Source organism: Oenanthe melanoleuca, chromosome 1A, assembly GCF_029582105.1.
Source record: "Oenanthe melanoleuca isolate GR-GAL-2019-014 chromosome 1A, OMel1.0, whole genome shotgun sequence".
In the NCBI taxonomy this organism is placed as follows: Eukaryota; Metazoa; Chordata; class Aves; order Passeriformes; family Muscicapidae; genus Oenanthe; species Oenanthe melanoleuca.
This window is the reverse complement of record NC_079334.1, coordinates 26467291-26486001: the sequence shown is the minus strand read 5'-3', so window position 1 is coordinate 26486001 and position 18711 is coordinate 26467291. Positions and strand designations below refer to the sequence as shown.

Genomic DNA, 18711 nt, shown 5'->3' with positions numbered 1-18711 from the left:
GCCCATTTAAAAGCTTCTTAAAAGCTGTAGTCTGCAGATGCTCAGCAGGCTTGGTGAGGTATAATCTTTAAAACCCACCCTCCCTGGGTCTAACAACATGGTGCACACACCTCTGCTCTGAAAATAACCTAAGTACATGGGCACCAAACAAGACCCTCTTTAGTGAGTGCTACCTGCTGCTCCAGCCAGGTGGGTAACCTCTCTGTGCTGAATCAGGATTCACCCACTGTTGCAGGCTGATGGGACCACCAGTGTATCAAAGTGACAGATGAACACAGAGATTCCAGCCCTCACTGAGCTTTCCATATTTTATCAAACTGCATATGCGGAGGAAATTCACTCTGAGATCTATACTGGAAGATTGCTGGCAAGGCAATACAGACAAGAAATACCAACTCAAGAAATAAAAGAATTACTGTGCCTCTGCATCATGGAACAGTATGTCATTGTAGGATTTTATGCTATTTTCTCAAAGTTGTCCTTCACAGCACAGATGGATCCTCGACTGTGCAGCGTGTTGTCATCTGCTCAGCACCGTGCTATCATTAGTTCTCGTGCAGTCAGTATCTTATTCTCACCTCATTTCGTGGCCTCAACCTCTCTCATAAACTCTCACCAATCCTGCTCTGAAGATAGGATGATTAATATCATCATAGTCATGGTGCTTGTAAGTGCTTTACAAATGCCAATCAATTAATTTTCACCACACCTGTGACTTCTGGCATTTTATAATCACTGCTTTAGTGTGGGTGACCTGAGACACACAGACAAAGGCTGGAAAGTAACAGTCACTCAATGACAACATCCATGCTTGGTCTCCCAAGTGCTTGAGTTCCAAGCTCCACTTCTGTTGATCTAATTCTCAGCACTGTGTACTCAGCACTTGTACAAATCAGACTCAAGACTCCAGTCAAATATGGAGATTGTCAGTAACATACAATTATTGACTGTTCAGGAGGAAATTAATCAAATAACTTACCACAAATTATCCAATTTTATTGTGGTATGTCGTAGTTTAATTTGTACAACTATTCCTTTAATCATGAGGGTCTCTCCCATTCTTCCTTCATTTCTCTTCTTCACTCCATAGCCACTTTCTCATCTCCCTAAACAAACCTGCAGTCCAGGCACAGACACCCCTGCAGGTGCTGCCATGGCCTCAGTACCAAGCTACTCTTAGTCTGTGTTTCTACCCAGCTGTGAATGCAAGGACACATGACCTGCAGGGATGTCTGATCATGCATTTCCCTCTCAAAGTCTGTCTCACCCCCTCTCAGACCTGCTGCTCATGCACACCTGCAACCACAGAGGTCAGGGCTGGAAGAGAGCTTAAAAAACCCTTCCCCAAGCTGGCTGCATACACTTCACATGCCACAAATGTTTGTCTAACTTAAAACCAGAAATTCTCTCCAATTAATTTATTACTGTGTTAAAATATCATTACTATTGCAGCACTTCTCCAAATTTTCTGCCAAAATTGTTGGACCTTCAGTTTAAATTCCAGCCTCCAGAGACTGGGTGAGGAAGGGCTCTCATGAAGAACATGAAAACTGGTCCTGTGATTAAAGATTATCATGCACTCAAGGAAAGAAAGCAAGATTGCATAGGTAACCTGAGATCCAGCAATTTCTGTACTTTTGTGTATAGAAAAGTATATTTGTACAGTGTGTGTGTATATATAGTTGTAATATATATATATATATATATATATATATATATATATATATATATTTGAATATAGTATGTTTGAAATAAAAATAGTGTTTCCTTAGTACACAGTAATATACAACAAGGAATAACATATATTGTGGATATTTTTAAGATTTTAAAGAATTTTTGCTTTTCCTCAATATTTAACCTTTTACTTTGAAATATTTTAAAGCTATCTATTCTACTGATGTAGTGCAGCCTGACCTAGTGGAAAGTGCTCCTGCCCATGGCAAAGAGGGTTGAAACTTGATGAACTTTAAGGCTCCTTCTAATCCAAACTGTTCAGTGATTCTATATAAATCAATCTTACAGCAGCAGCAGCAGACAGTTCATTTAAGCCAATTTTCAAGATACAAATCATTGCAGACTACAAACCAAACACTATGTCTTTGTTTTGTGTGAATGGCATAGTAGCAGTTGATGGGAAAGGAAAGCTTTATTCCAAGTGCATGTCCCCCTCTTTAGGATTCTCTGTGAAGACTCCAGTCCAGGAGGTGATAAATGACATTTAGCACTGGCCCGCATCAGTAGCTCTAGCTGTGCAGCAGCAGATACTTTTTATCATTTTGACTACAGATGGAGGACATCCAGTTTTCTCTTCCATGTTAACTGAGAATATACAGTCCTGACCAAGGATGTGGATTGTGGAAACTTTCCCACTTGGTGAGGATGAATTAATTATCCAGTCCAGAGTATTGAAGGCATGCAGCAGAAAAGTCTGCCTTTTTATCTGTTTCTTTCCCTTGGAGTGTTTTAACACCTGCCATGCATCAGGAATCATTCACAAAACACATAAAAAATAAAATACAAGAAAAACATCCACATGTTTGTGCAATGTGCCTTAGAGCACATTACAGATTTGTCAGAGTTTTTAAAATATGGCATTAGGAATAGGTTGAATTAAGGGATGGGATCTAAAATGTCTGCATGGGAGATCTGAAAATAAGCAGGGTGAAAACAGGCTGGTCAAAGAAATTTTAAGTACACTTAAAAATAAGCCCTCATTCTGTCTTTCTGTATTTCTCTTTACACCAGGAAATATAACTTGGGAGCACAGACACTCTCTGACATTTTGAAATTTAATCCCAAACGAGATGAAATGCAGCCCCATGAAAATAATGAGATTCAATCAAATGCAAAAGGTGTGACCTAAAATATCAAAATAAAAATGTTGCTATGAACTCTGTTGGAGAGAACACAGTAGGAGGTGGCCATCAGACCACAACTTGCTAAGACTAGCAGAGAACAAGTAAGCAAAGGCATTGGATTAGAGAAACTGAGGGAAGGTGGTTTAATGAGAAGAGGTTAAATGTGGCCAAGTGTGGAAAAACCCCAGGGACATTGCAACAAGGTTTCTGAAAGAGGGAATACAAATGAAAATTAAAAATATGATGAAACTTTTGATATATAGAGACACCTTAATGGCATTTTTATCTCAGAAATTTCAAGAGGTTCTTCTTAAAGAGAGCCTAAAGCATATGTCTGAAAATAAGTGCTAACATTTGAAAACATGAAAGGAAAATGGTAACTCTCCTGCAATACTGATCCACTGGCTGGGATTCCTGTGGGCAAATGAAGATGTGCATCTTTTACACCCCTGGTCCTGAGCTGGTTTCTTTAGCAAAGATAAACTGGTGCTTCTAAGATTCTACTTCTCCTAAAGCAGACATCTGACACAAGTCACATGGATCACCCTGTAAAAATGTCAGTGTATTTCTGCTGGGAAGTGTGACAGAGCAGGTCAGCCTACAATGTCCATAATGTACAACTCTGAAGTGAGCTAAGTTGAACCCCACTCAAAGCAGTCATTGTTTTCTTGTGAATGCTATGAAACCCTTGCTGACTTGTCAAGAAATGCAAACCAGTAATGGTGGGGACTCACCCTGAGGGTTATTGACCGAGGTGGTTTCTGAGGAGGATCTTCGTGAAGCCTGTCTCCCAAAGATGCCAGAACACGCTTCCGGTGCCCAATCAAGCTAATTTTTAAGACCTGAAATAATACAAAAATGCATCATTAAAAGGGCACATTGCAACCATTACATGATGATCCATTCAGATTGAAGCCATCTCTTTAAACCTTTCAATGAGTTAGTCCTCTAGACAGCCTGAGCAGACAAAGAACTGTGAAAGGCAAACAGCAGAGAAAATAAGAGGTGAGATCAGAGGAAAAACACTGTAAAATGAAAGAAGAAACTAGAGCATATATAGGTGTGGAAAACTGAAAAAAAACAGACTCAAATATGAGTAAAGAGGAAACAAAAATGAAATGAAGAGAAGGCAGAAGAGCAAGAAGAAAAAAAGGGAAGGGGATGAGAAGACTGGAGAAGGAAATGCAAAGGTACATGCAAACAGTGAGTGATGAGGATTAAAGTGATTCATCCATGCCCATCATGGGATGGATGAGGAAAAGAGTGAGAAACAGCCAGCGAATGCTTAGAGGAGGCAACAAGGGAAAAAAGGAATTGTGTGATGAGTAAATGTTACCACTTTTAAATCTATTCACCATGCCTTTCACAGTGTTGCTAGGAAAGGGTTAAAACTGCAAGATTTGGCAGAGGAGGAGGGAAGAGTTTCTCTCAAAGTGACCTTGCAGCTGGGAATGCTAAAATTGTTGGTGTGGGAAAACTCCATTTATTATGCCTAATGTTGTTCATTCCCTGCCTGTTTTGAGAAGTGGAAGTCCTGTGGAGAGAGAACACACTCACAGACATGGGGGAAGCCTCGTGTTAGAGAGAGGCAGGAGCCCTCCCCTCCCCTCCTGCCAGCCAGAATGGAGCCATGTCCCTGTCCCTCTGTCACCTGGTGTGGTTAGCAAGGTAATGAAATAACAAATCTACCCACAGCATTTTGCATGTGGTTTAAGGGCTGTCCTTGGTTACTTGCATGTGTAGATTCACACATACAAGTAATCTCCAAATATTTCATACACTTTGTGTTATCATCTAGAATTATCCTTGTGTAAGAAACACTGGGTTGACAAACTTTACCCTGGAGTTGTTTACTTTTTTCATCAGACACAAAATCTCTGTTGCAAAGAATATGTCCATCTATTCACATACCTCATGCTTGTCCAAATTCTGAGAACGCTGCCAAAAAATTGTCCCAAATTTACAGCAACTACTCCTCATTTGTATTTCTCTGTGCCCCTGCCTCGTACAAAACCACCACTGCTCTCAGGAAAAGAGGGAGAGCAGAAGCAGCGAGTTGGAAATTTTAAGTATTAGTGGAAAAAGAACATATTTCACTGCTATTCTTTAATAGCTACAATGGCTGCAGCGTAAGGAGTGTATAGCAGCACTAATTGTAGCAGCAAAGCCTCTCTCTGCAAACAGCAGTGTCCTTACATAACTCCTCCAGGCTGTACATGTGCTTCCATACTCCAGAGCTGCCTCCATTCCCTCTCAGAAAACAGTACTTCCCACTATATTTAGGACCACTGTGTGTCAACACCCTTCAGTTGAGAGGAAGTTCTTGCCCAACCTAGAAAAAGTAATAGTCCTCTAAAAAACTGGAAACGCTACATCTTAAATGAACAGCTACTTCTGCTTAAGCAGTAGCACTGGGAGCTACAATTCATGAGAACAAACAAAACCCAAACCCAGACTCCCCTGCTACATCTCTTCCATCCAGTATCTCAAAATCTGGCTCAGCAACACGCTGTCATTATCCTGGCATGTGTGCCTATCCATCCTGCCTATCCACGTGCACATGATCCGTCCACGTTTCCTCTGGCAGGTGGCTCTGTGTACCTGATCCTGCTGAACACCAATAACCTCTTTTCTGCCCACATCTCCCAAGTGATGGGCTGTGACATGAAGCAGATGGAGGCCTTCCTGGAGAGGCAGCTTGCAGACCCTGCAGCTCAGCAGCAGACACAAGCTGCAGCCCCACAACCACCCTGCTGTGTGCTATCCTTCCAGTCTAAATCTAGAGAAGCACGAGTGAAGCTGAGATAATGCAGCACACAGAGAAATGCCCGAGGCATGCAGGAGACTTAGTTATGTATTCAGTTTACACTGAGTGTTAAACAGAAGGGTGCACAGTTTATCTCTGTATTTAACTGCATGGAACACGTGAATGAGCTACAGCTGCTTTAAGCATTACTCAAGTAAAGCACTTCAGTGAACTTGCTTCTTTCATAATGCTTCCCCATCAACAAGATCATTTATCCAGAGATTTTTAAGCCAAGCTAAAGTTCTTTGGGCTGTTTCAAGGTCCTCAGCACTCTGAAGGCCTTATTAGCTATATCAAACCACACAAAGCAATTCTCTTTGACTTCACAGAGCTGTTGAACATTGGGAAAGAAAAGGACATGAGTCTTGAGGGACTGCATACATAAGAGATCAGCAGACAGGTCTCAATGACTAAATTATTTAAAAAATTGTTTTGAAAGCAATACAGACCTTTAAACACCATAGGCACTGCTAAGCTTAGTCCACATTTTCTTTTCCTATTATAATGGTGGTTGCCCCAAATGTGAATGGGAGGGAGTTAATGATGCAACCTACAGAAACATATGGTCCTCAGGCAACAGGCAGCTGCATCCCAGCCTCATCTGGAGCACATACCCGTTAACTGAAGACAGCTGGATTCTTCTGGAAATGGCTCCCTAGCAATTTCCTTACTTGGAAAACCTGCTTCTCAACTTACAAACAGTGTTCTTTGAAACACTTCTATATTTGAGTTATGAGGGTTTAACAAACATCCTGAAACTCTGGAAACTTGTCCTGTGATGGATTAGCCTTGACAGTATTTATAATCACAAATATAGGTCAACAGTGTGAAATGGTACAGTTGCCTAAAGCAGTACCATAGAAATGTGTTAAATGTTGAAAGTCTTGCACCTAAGCAGCCCACAGGTTAGCTCTCCTGGTATATAATTTCTGTAAATCAGGTTACAGTGAACACCATAACACAGAGCAAACACTGAATAAGGACAGTCAATACAATGCACCTAAGTGTCATGCAGTGAGGCATTTTGTCAAATGGACTGTAGCCCACTTACTACACAACAATGAAATGAGTTTTGCAGTGTGGCTGCAGGAATCAGCAGCAACATGTTGTGAAACTCTTCAGAGCAGCTCAAGGCTGTCCACAACATGTTATTTCATTACTGGGGCAAAAGGAAAAAAAAAAAGTATATGACATGCTGTTTTCCACACTGACAGCAGGATACCCAAGACAAAAATGACACTACTCTATTTCATGTATTTGTTGTTGAAACACAATTAAAATAGAATGGGGCAAGTCATCCGTCCAGAGCACTGATACATGCACAAAAATTTAATCTTATTTTTACTTCTGTACTCTGCAATGATTAGCATACGAAATGAAACTCCACTAGGAAATGTAAGAAATCCACAAATATAACCAATGTAACACTTTGCATTTAGATCTCTGGCTTAGTTGACAGATGTTTCAAAAGACACATGTAGCCCAATAACTCCCTGATGACTGTGTATGTGCAAATGCTGGAAGTTATTCCACCTAAAAATTAGCATTATTTCTGCAACATTCTTCCACCTGATCTTTTCTCTAATTGAATTATAATATTCAATACTCTATGATTCTACTTTTTTTCCAGAATATTACAAAGATTACTGAAATTCAAGACATTAATTCTCCTTCTCTTGGAATAATCTGAAAAATTTTTGTGTGCGCTAAAATTAGGATCATAATAGCACAGGAGGTCTGGAATAAATGTGTAGCAGCAATTGGACACAAGGAACAAGCTACAAAGTCTAAAATTAAAGAGTGATCAGAACAGTGCAAGTGATTCTGCAGTAGCAGCATCAGACACCAGAATTCAAGAAAAAATGGTAAATTAAGCCAGAAAAGCAGGATCTTCCCATTTCTGCAAGAAAACAGCCCAAAACACTTGCTAAAATAATTAATAACCATTTTACCACTGGAATATTGGAATAAACTCCAAGCTATCTGGACTTACAGATAAAGGGATACATTTGATTATTACCCCTCTCCTGCCACAATGCTGCTCCATGGGGCTAATCTAAAACATGGCAGAATACCCAGAAAGTGACCCTAGATCAACCATACAGCTCACTTGATCAATGGGATTGGTTTAATTGAAAATCTGAAAAACAATTAAACATGCTTGTTGTATAAATTTTCAGCATCAATTTCATAGATCCCATCCATAGAACTGCTGTCAGTTTTAACAGTTAAGCATACAAAGAAAACCCACCAAACAAACAAAAAAGGTAAAAAAACCTCTATATTCTGCATACTTACCAAAATTACTTGGTGTAAAAATTGGATTACTTGGTGTAATATAATTGGTATATTTTGAAAATTACATGGGCCCAAGTCAGCTATGATACTTGAAGAGGGCAGGTTTGGATTAAATATTAAAAAGCTCTTTACAGTGAGGATAGTGAGGAACAGGCTGCCCAGAGAAATCAAGGATGTCCCATCCCTAGAAGTGCTCAAGGCCAGGCTGGACATGGCTCTGAGCAACCTGATCTAGAGGCAGGTGGCCCCATGGCAAGGGGCTCAGAACTGGGTGCTCTTCAAGGAAAACCCAAACCTGAACTGTTATTTAAAAACTATTTTTTAAATTAAAAAGTTAAATACAAGGCCTTTTAAGAAATAAGTCACAGTTCAATCATTTTACAAGCCTCAGATGTAATGACAAACATTACATATGTGCATTTTGTCACTTTAGTCTCAAACCCCCATAAATCAGAAATCCTACAGATCTATTATGCATACAAACACCAAGGTTGTTACAATAATTACCTATTCAAAGAGATAAGGCTGAAAATATTATTTATGAGAAAAACAGCAAGAACTAAGCAGGTCTGTACATAAAGGAAAACATTCAATTTTCACAGGAAGTTAGTAGAAAAAATATTAGATAAATTGAAAGGTGGAACACATTCCCAAATTGCATTTTCACCTGTGTGTTGAGCTAATGACAGGTCCAGTTACTGGTCCAGATCAGACCTGAAGAATGTGTGGTCACAGAGACCAGGAGTACTTGCTCCTTGAGGTCTTCAGTGTTAATCATATAGCACTACAAGAGAGCAATTGCAATACTAATATGTTATCCCACAATATTTTGCAGGATTACTTACACAGCAGATAAATTATAATTAAAGCTACTGGTACTACAACACATTTCATAATGAGCTAATAATTTATTTATCTATTTTTAATAGGCAATTATCAGCAAAGCACATTAATCTGTATACAAGCATGAAATACAGTTCATGTAATGAGAAATAAGAGATAAAATAAAAATCTCTATAAAAAAATGTAATAGCTCTAAAATGGATCCTTTTTTTTTTTTTTTCCTGGTTTTGATCCAGTTTCATTGCAGACTTAATTCCAAGCAAAAGGAAAAAAACTCAAACATTCAAGCCCATTTAAAGAATGGGACATTTGTCTGCTAAGTAAATGGCATCTTTTTAAAGCCTTCTAATAACACAGAGTAATGAGAGTTTTTACAATATCAGAAGAAGCAAACAGCCTTTCACTGCTTGGAGTAAAAATGCAGATTACTCTAGCTCACAGTCATAACCAAGGCTGTCATGAAAAGGCAAGCTCTGCAATATGTGAATAGTATCAGTTAAATATAAAGATATTAATATATTAGGAATGGAAATTGTTTACTTCTATATAATGCAATTATATAGACCAATAAAAAATACAGCAAAAATAGTGAAAAATCTAAGATGGTGTTAAATATCTTCTACTACTAGAGTTTAATGAAAGTCCCTCTGTGTTTGTTTTGCTTTGTTTTTAACATCATCAACATTCTTTAAACATATAATGAGTGCAGAAAGACTGTCATCAACATGCAGAAGGAAAACCCAAACTCTGGAGAGAAGAACCTGGACTGAGGATCAGAACTGATGTTTAGAAATGTTATTCAGAACAGACTTAGCTCATTGGTACATTTGCCAGTTACCAGATGTATGCATGAAGACTTAATTACTTCTGCATCACAATGACTTCAGTTCAGTAAAACTATTTTTCTGTACTGTAAAACATTCACATTAAAAGCATTGATTCCACTCTTAAATATCTAGTTCAAGGCAGATCTATGCACAGGGGCTTCATTCTGGCTGTGCTATCACAGAACCACAGACTCATGGAAACCATTTAAGTTGGGAAAGGCCCTTAAGGCCACTGAGTCCAACCAGAGAACTAGAACTGCCAGCTCCAACACTGACTATGTCCCTAAGTGCCACATCTACACATCTCCTAAATATCTCCAGGAATGCTGACTCCACCACTTCCCTGGGCAGCCTGTGCCAGTGCTTGATAATGGTTTTGGTGAAGAAATTTTTTCCTAATATCCAAACTGAACCTGCCATGGTGCAGCTTGAGGTGATTTCCTTTTGTCCTGTCACTTGTATCTTGGGAGAAGAGGCTGATCCCCACTGGCTACAGCTCCTTTCAGGTGGTTGTAGGGAGCAATAATCCCACCAGCCTCCTTTTCTCCAGGCTGAACACCCCCAGCTCCCTCAGCTGTTCCTCACCAGACTTACTCTACTGCTAACATTAATATTTACCCACTTTTTGAGGGGAAAAGTTGTTAAAGTACCATCATGATAAAAATCTGAAAAATGTTTGTAGGCTTTGATACAAGAGCCATCACTGGCAATGTCAGTATGTCAGTACTGTGAACTGACAGCATGGTGCTGAGGCCACAGCCCATCCCCATTCACTGCCAAAATACAGATGCATTGCCCTATAAATCTCATGAAAACTGCTTCCTTAAAAGAAAGATCTGCAGAAAGAAATACCAGGGATTGGTCTAGCAGGAGGGGCTCTGGGCTGCAGTGGGGCCAGCTGCAGCAGAGCAACCTCCCAGGGATCTCAGTCCTGGGATCCCATGCACTCCAAAAACACAGATCTGGGTGGTGGGCAGGGAGCAGCTCTCTGTATGGCCAGCTCCTCATCTCCTTCATTCCTTGATCCCAGAAATGCTAACAATGGCACAAGTAAATGGGCTGGAAAGTACAGCCAGAAGAAGGTGTGGAAATCTCATTTTCAGCAGCTGCTTGTGCTTGCAGCAGCACGAGCCAAACACAAGATGAACCCACTGCAGGGAAACTGCAGCTCCTTTCACAATGGACCACCCAAAAGAGGAGAGCAGCTAGGATAAAAATGTCAGTAAAGAGCCATAAAGCAGATGCTCTAACAGAAACCACGGTCTATAAGCCCATGTATTTTAGTACTAGCAGCTCTAAACAGCTGTGAGTGTGGCCCCACCCTACTGCAGAGTGGCTGCTTACCCTTGGCCACACCAATGGTGATGACAGTGTTTGGTATGCTGAAGCAAGAACACATTTTGTGACATGCTGGTAACAGGCAACTTTAACTTTGTTTTTGGGCACCAGGTGTTAATGCCATCCAGGAATGTCACCACTATCAAGATGTTAATTTCGTTAATTTACAGGAAATATGTACCAACAGATATGACATGATGTAAAGAGGATCCTCAATTATTGCTCCACCTGGACTGTAGCAGCAGCTAGCTGACCAATTTCATCACTTTTCTTTCAGCAAGGACACTCCCTAGAAGAATAAACTTTGAATAACTGATAAACTCAGTACAGTTGTGACACACAACCTTAGCAAAAAAATAATTAATAAAAAAATTCTCCATCTAATTATTTTCTCAGACATCTTTTACTATCTTGGTTTGTAATCTTTGCTCATTAAACAATTATTGAATTAAATGCCAGCCCCTCTCCTCAAGTTTCACATTCCCATCCACCTTCATCAACATCATCCTTTAACACCAAATGGAAGAAGCTACTGCATACATAAAAGCTACCAATTAATCTCAATTTCAGCTAAAGTAATCTACTGTTTTCTTTCAGGTAATCTGACTGATCAGTGTAGTTTAAATAAATTAAGAGAAATTTTGATTCATCTACATTTAGTTTGGATTGTGATGCTGCTTGCCAGGTTCTTAACCCCAAATCTTGCACACTTTCCAAATACAGGATATGGCTTTAAAAAAGCTAGTAGTTCTCCCTTACATCCTGGCTTTTTTCATATCCTTAATGCTTGTCATGATGATATCAATGGTAGTTCCTTATCTTAAAGCAGGCAATGGCCACCATGGCAGAGCAGAATCATACATCACAGGCAGAGCCAGCATCATCCTGTACTTTGACTCTTAATCTGTGAGGAGGAAGCACCGTGGGTGGGAAAGAACAGGCTCTATAAGCACAGCAGGATGGCTGGATTAACTCTGCCAGGGGCAGCAAGGGGACAGCAAAAGCATTTCTCAAAATATCTTTTTCTTTCATGCTTTGAGGTAAGAGCAGGAAGGAATACCATCAAAAAGTGGGGTTACAAAAGGATACAAATTAAGTGGCAAAAATATTCATTCGTCAATAGCTCAAGTAAATTCTTCCCATGTGGCTCTGAGCAACACACTGAACTCCAGCAGAAAAGATTATTGTCTGTGTGATTTGAGAGAGATTGAAACCAAAAGGCAGTTCAGATCTTACACATCTTCTTATGCAGATTCCTTCATTAAACATTCAACATTAGTCTGGCTTAAGGAAGAAACATTTTTGTACATAACCAAATTAGAACAAAGCAAGCTGTACTGAAGAGCTCTCCAAAGATGAGGCTGACTTTGTACTATGGTAAAAAAAAAAAAAAAAAAAAATATATATATATATATATATATATATACTGCAAACTACTTATTATCAGGGAAAACTGGCAAAGTGTTGGTCATCTCAAACTTCTTGTCCTTAAAGTTATTTTATATATGAAAAAAAATACAGATGTATGTTTCTGAATCCTCAGTTTGGGCAGATGCATTACTAATGAAGCATTCTGGCAAAATCCACCAATGAATGGGTTGGCATGGGAAAGGCTTTCTTGCTACAAATTCTATTTGATTTTTCTCAGTGAGAAGGGCTGTACATGACTGACTTCTCATACAGGGTAGTACAGCATGTCTTCTACACCTCTACTCTTTCTCCTTTTTCTCTTCAGCCTTATCAAAAGTTCCCAAAAATGAAAGTTTTCTTCAAAGGGAAGATAAACTTCATCTCCATGGTTTAGGCTTTGATTTTCTTATTCTTTATCTTAACCCTATCCAAACCACACAATAAAGGCAAAAGAAGGAAAGACAGTTCCAAGGATTCCTTTCCTCCCTTTTCCCATCATGCTAGCAGGTCCTTATTTTGCAGAGTGCTACATGAAGGGATATTTGGATGTCCATGAAACCAAAATGACTTATCAAACCTATGGGTCCAGCTAACTGCAGGATAGTTGTCCCATGTTGCAAGAAGTCAGACACCCAGACTCACATGTATAATGATTCCCAAACCACAGTGAATGTTGTCAAGGATCTCCCATATATCTAGTCATGTCTTTTTATAATTCTAAATATTCTAATTCAGCAAATATCTTGGCAGTGCTGGCTTAAACTTAGCATTGTTATCTTAACAGTTGGGCTTGATCATCTCAGAGGTCTTTTCCTACCTAAATGACCCTATGATTATAAATATCCTTAACTCAGCAATTAACCTCTCTGATTCTTGAATTATGTTTTTTGTTAACATTTTACCTAAATGGGCACTTCTATATCTCTTGTTCTGTCCTCACTGACTTCTAAAAATAATTCATCATTATGAACATTTTTTTTCTTCTGTAAGTCATTTATCACAACATACACACAATTTTGCAAAACTCTCCTACCAAAAATAGAAATTTGTTTTCTTTCCTTAGTTTATTTAAAGTGGACATAAAGCATACAATGTATAAACACATTAACCCAGTTGAAATATGATGGTAACCATGCTAGGGGACAGAAATGGACAAGTTTTCATACACACTCCTCCTGTTACTATGCACAACATTCCTTTTTTTGTGTTCTGTTGTTGACTGATGTTCAGTCAAATACCCAGTAGCTCTAGTCCTCCTGCCCAAATTATTCCCCCCTAGTGCTGTTCAGTGATACATTCAGAGCTCATTATATTCTCATGTGATCTGTACCTTCAAAATAAATCACTTTCACATTTCTTCAACTAAGTCTTATATAACTGATTCAGCCCATTTACGCATTGTGAAGATCATACTCTATTTTAATCCTATTTTACAAATGTTACTACAATGTTAAATAATCACCTTTCAGATCAGAAATAATGCCATGACAATCTACATTTGTTTGGGATGACAAGTTTGGCTACAGCAAAACAAGAGATTAGTTTACATGTACTTTTATATCTCTTAATTTACAGTGTTAGGTATAATAACCAGAGGCATTGTTGTGAAGTCAATTAAGTTTTTATATGATCTTGTCACAAATGTGCACTACAGTGCAGACCACATTAATTCACTATAACATAAGAAACCCTGTAATGAGCATTTTACACCAAATCACCACATGAACTGTGATTAATAATGAATCAGAAGAGTAGATTTACATGAATAACAGCAAAGAGAAAAAAACTCTTATTATGGACAATTAGATGATAATGTAATCTACATAGTTGCTATGTTCCAATCTGCAGCCACCTGGGGTACCTTCACACCACTTACTTAAAATGTGTTTCTGAGTTGTACTAGAGAATTAAATAACATTTTGGATTTCAAATTAGTCACTAAGCCTAAATTTAGTCACCGTTAAGTACAGTTTTAGAAAGTCTACTATTCATGCATACATCTCATTTATGGGGGTTTTAAAATTCTTCCTGTGTTTGTGATCCAGATCTGGATCCAGAAAAGTGTAAGCCTTTTCTCATTTTAAGAACCCTGACATTTAAACTTGTTTCTGCTGTAATAAGAACCTTTGAATCATGGAATATTTTCCATTCATATTTTGTGTCGATATTTTCTTCTCAAACAGATTTTTCACAGGTACTCAACTGCATAAGTAAACCAAATTTTTGAACAGAACTGTAAGGAAATGACTGTGCTTAATTTAAAATATGCTTTTGAAATGTTATATTTCTGCATTAAAAAACCACAGGCTTACTTAGTAGTGGGAAGTTCATTCATTGTCAGGAACTTTTTCTGTGTTTCACCCTAAACAAGAGTTGCAGGCAAGCTTTTGCCATCAAAGTGTGGCATGGATGGACTGGGAAAAATGATCCAGATTCTTCACACTTGAAGATATAGAATTATACATAAAATTAGGAGAACATTTTAAAATTACAGACCCATAGAATAAGCTGAGTTGGAAGGGACCCATCAGGGTCATCAAGTGCAGCTCCTGGTCCTGCACAAGAGTCACACCCTGTGCCTGAGAGCATTGTGCAAACGCTCCCTGAGCTCTGTCAGGGGCTGAGACCACTGCCCTGGGGAGCTGTTCCAGTGCCCAAACACCCTCTGGGTGAAAGTGAATGTACTGGCTCTTCAGAATTGCTCAGGATATGAAAATGTGTATTTCAGTTTGGAAAACAGGGAGCAGAGCACAGTGCACTAACTAGCTCCTAAAATTCCAAGATTGCTCCCAGACAACAGCAATGTGCTGGTAGATCCTCCTGGGGACTGACACAGAAGCTCCAGTTCAAAACCAGATGCTGGTAGGCTTAGGGATGGAGGAGTTTGAAGCACAGTGGAATGCCACAGTGCACAGATTTCCCTACCAGCAGCCCAGTGTGCCCTTCCTGCTTGGAGCTGCTTTGCTGCCATTCTGCAGCTGCAGTGCTGCAAACAATGCTGAATGCATTGCTGCATGCCTCATCTCAGGCACCAGTGAATGCTCTCATCCTCAGAGAGAGGTAGGACTGTGGAACATTACAATCCACAGTTGTCTTACAGACCAGAGGGAAATGAGACCTTGTGCAGGCCAGGGATCCCTCCACATCCATGCTCAGGGAAAACAAACAAATGACAAAACACCATGTGCAAATCATAAATGAGAAGATGGTGAGAGACACCACGAGTTACAATTAAGTACTAACTGTGCAAAGAACTGTGTCTGTTGAGAACTTAAAATGCAAATGTTAAGTTTTGTTAATCTGCTCCTTAGCTGCAGATACAACCAATGCAAGCTCCTGAAATAATAAAGCAAAAGGAAAAATTTGGAACCTACGAGAGATAAAATGAGTGCTGGAATTTTAAGAGGATGAATAACATGACAGAAGAATAGGAAGATCAGAAAAATGGGTCATTATAGTAATCAGATGAGAAATAGCTAATGCAAGGATTAACATTTTACAATAAAATTAAAAAGCAACTATTTGAAGGATATCAGTAGGTGACATCAGAAGGCATTTGTGATAACCAGAGTAGATTATTTTATCTGTCTCTTCTGGCTATTCAGGTAATTTTCCTATTTTCTTCTTTGTAAATTCAACTTCCTTCCCTCTCTGTCAACCTTCTCCCTGTCTCTCTTCACATCTTATTTTCAGCTCAAGAAACCCCACACTCCTTTTCCCTTGCAGCTCTCCTCTAGGTCCCCTTCATTTCTTCACCACCCATCACTCACCACCCAGCCCAGCAATTTATCTACACCTGCAACCATATTCCCACCTCATCCAGCTGACCACTGCAGAGCTGACAGGGAGAAATGACAGCAAAAGAATGAACAAAAACTGCTGACCAATGAATAAGGCAAAAAGTCCATGAAAAAATGGAAAGGAAGCAGTTGAATTAATAATAAAATCCAATTTGATTTAATGGCATCTGCTCTCCTCCATAAGCAGTGAAATAACCACGTAATGAACATTTTTAATGTGTTTTTAATGTCTATTATATATGTTATTTACAGGATAACCACTCAGGGTTGCAGAAAAAGACTGGCTCACTCTTCAGCAATCTCTGTCCTCATTTTGCAACTCTAGGATACCGTGGAAATGAAGAGAACAAACACCCACATGCGTTTCTATTCTTTCATGGTCTGTGCAGTCTTGTGTACAAGTGGTACTGCAAGGAGAACTGCAACCACCTCCCCTCATCAGCTGTGAGTTTACTACCACACACATGATTGCTTAATTCTTTACTGAGATGGGACAGAGAGAACACAATGTTTCACCAATAGGAAGCATTTTGAAGAAGGGCTAGCTATTCAATAACATTTTGAAGAAAGAACTGATTTTGTGAACATGGGCTCCTGCTATGAGTTATAATTTGTATAAAATTGTGCATCTAAGTTTTAGTTATTTAAAATCCCATTAAATCCCTTCACCAGGATACATTTTCTCACTGTCTAAAGCAAAAAATTGTTACTGTGTTATGATGCAGAAAATACTTAGAAAATATAAAAATTTACTCTTGTATGTTATCATTGTATCATTTTGATAAAAAATTTCATAAGTCCCCAGGAACAGGCATGTATGTTAAAATCATCTGGGGTCATCTTTAATAATTTACAAGATTCCTTGTTCAGAATTTCATATATTTAACAGAATATGGCATGTGTTTGTATCAGCAAGTTTCATCCCCCATTATCCCTCTCCCTCCTACACCTTTCTAGTATAAAAACCCCTTCTGCTTGCTGACAGAATACTAATTTGGCTTCATTTAAATGCTAAAGCAATGTAGTCCAGTTATCTCATTTAAAACACGTGTAAAGCTGTGAAACAATTGACAAGCACAATGAAGAATGTCTACCATAAGATTTGCATGGAATTATTTTTCAATAGGCACCAACAAGTCAAAAGCTTATCCTAGCCATCTTTTTTTCCCCCCATGTGCATCTCTGAAAACCAGGGAAGGGAAAAGGGCATTATTTGCCTCACAGCTCAGCTCACCACTTCATATGACCTGTTAAGATTAAAGGTCAGGTGATATATATGCAGAATACATATATATATATATACACACACACATATATTTTATATATATAAAAAAGTATATATAGGTTTCTCTTTGTGCAAGGGCAGTCAATCATTCTTTAAAGTTCAACCACATTTTTATACTGTGTGTGTGATAAGAAAATGTGCATTAACAAAGCCTGCATCAAAAATAAATCCAGGGCAGGAAGAATTTCCATATACCATATATGAAGAGCACAAAAACTCTAAATACAGAGCACTCTATGGACAAGATCAGGACTGGTGTCCCTCAGAGATACCCTCCAGTGACCTGAATTGACAAAGCTCTCAGGCCACCCTCCTCATAAAAGCATAATTTCATGGCATAAAATGGAAAGTATAATGAATTTTGCATTGGCATGATTCATCAAGTTGATTCCAAACACTTGGTGTGCAAGTATGTGGGGTTTAAATAAATACACCCACTCTTAAGTAAGAATGCATGATGTGTGTTACCATCTTTGTACACACACAATGGCTAGGAAGAAGGAAAGAAAAATGTGTAAGAAACCTCCCATACTACTGCAGCAGAGCCAGCCACAACAAGGCTGAGAAACAGAGACCACCAAATCAAATCCACTGGATTGGAATAGCATGCTCCAGGTCAGAGAAACTGGGAGGTAAGCCTCATCTTTCTGGGGTACACAGCTGAGGATTTACTATTCAGATGTTCTCACAGAGGCTCACACAATCTATTTTAAGTTCAAAATCAAGGCAGCTTCCCCCACCCCAAACAAAAATGCAGACACAATCTACTGTGCTAAAATGCTCCTCACAACAGCAGAGAAAGTGAGATAGCAAAACCTGATAAAATTTACAACTGAGATTAAGATGAGATGGAAAAACCTTTTCTCACTAAAATCTCTAATTCCTGAAAGATTAAAAAAACTCCAGAGATCTATCAGCAGAAGAGTCACTAGTAAAAAAAAATTCTTTCAGAGAGTAAATATAACTTTTGTTGGGCAGATTGCAAGAAGACAAGAACTGTTGTTAGACACATCTGCATTTGTAGATATAATTTTTAGATATAATTTTCTCATTTACAGTTCAGTATTTTAAAGAAATGAAAATGTGAAAGACCTGATTGCAGTTCTAAACCTGCTTTGTGCAACAAGACTAATGCAAGACTGACTTAAGAAGTTGACCCATATACTGAAAAATAGGATCTAAAATTAAATGGCAAAATGTACATCATTATTTTAACTCAGCTCAAAGTTGCACAGCTAAATCTGTG

The 18711-nt window shown here is 38.8% G+C and overlaps 1 protein-coding gene across 3 annotated transcripts in view; it reads right to left on the bottom strand.

Annotated features, from left to right (window-relative positions):
* ANKS1B (ankyrin repeat and sterile alpha motif domain containing 1B) overlaps positions 1–18711 on the bottom strand; it is a 398734-nt gene that overhangs the window by 44538 nt on the left and 335485 nt on the right. For all 3 annotated transcript variants that reach the window (XM_056481972.1, XM_056481971.1, XM_056481973.1), the window contains one exon: positions 3593–3700. In XM_056481972.1, coding sequence (XP_056337947.1) covers positions 3593–3700 — 108 coding nt within the window. The remainder of the gene's footprint in view (positions 1–3592; positions 3701–18711) is intronic.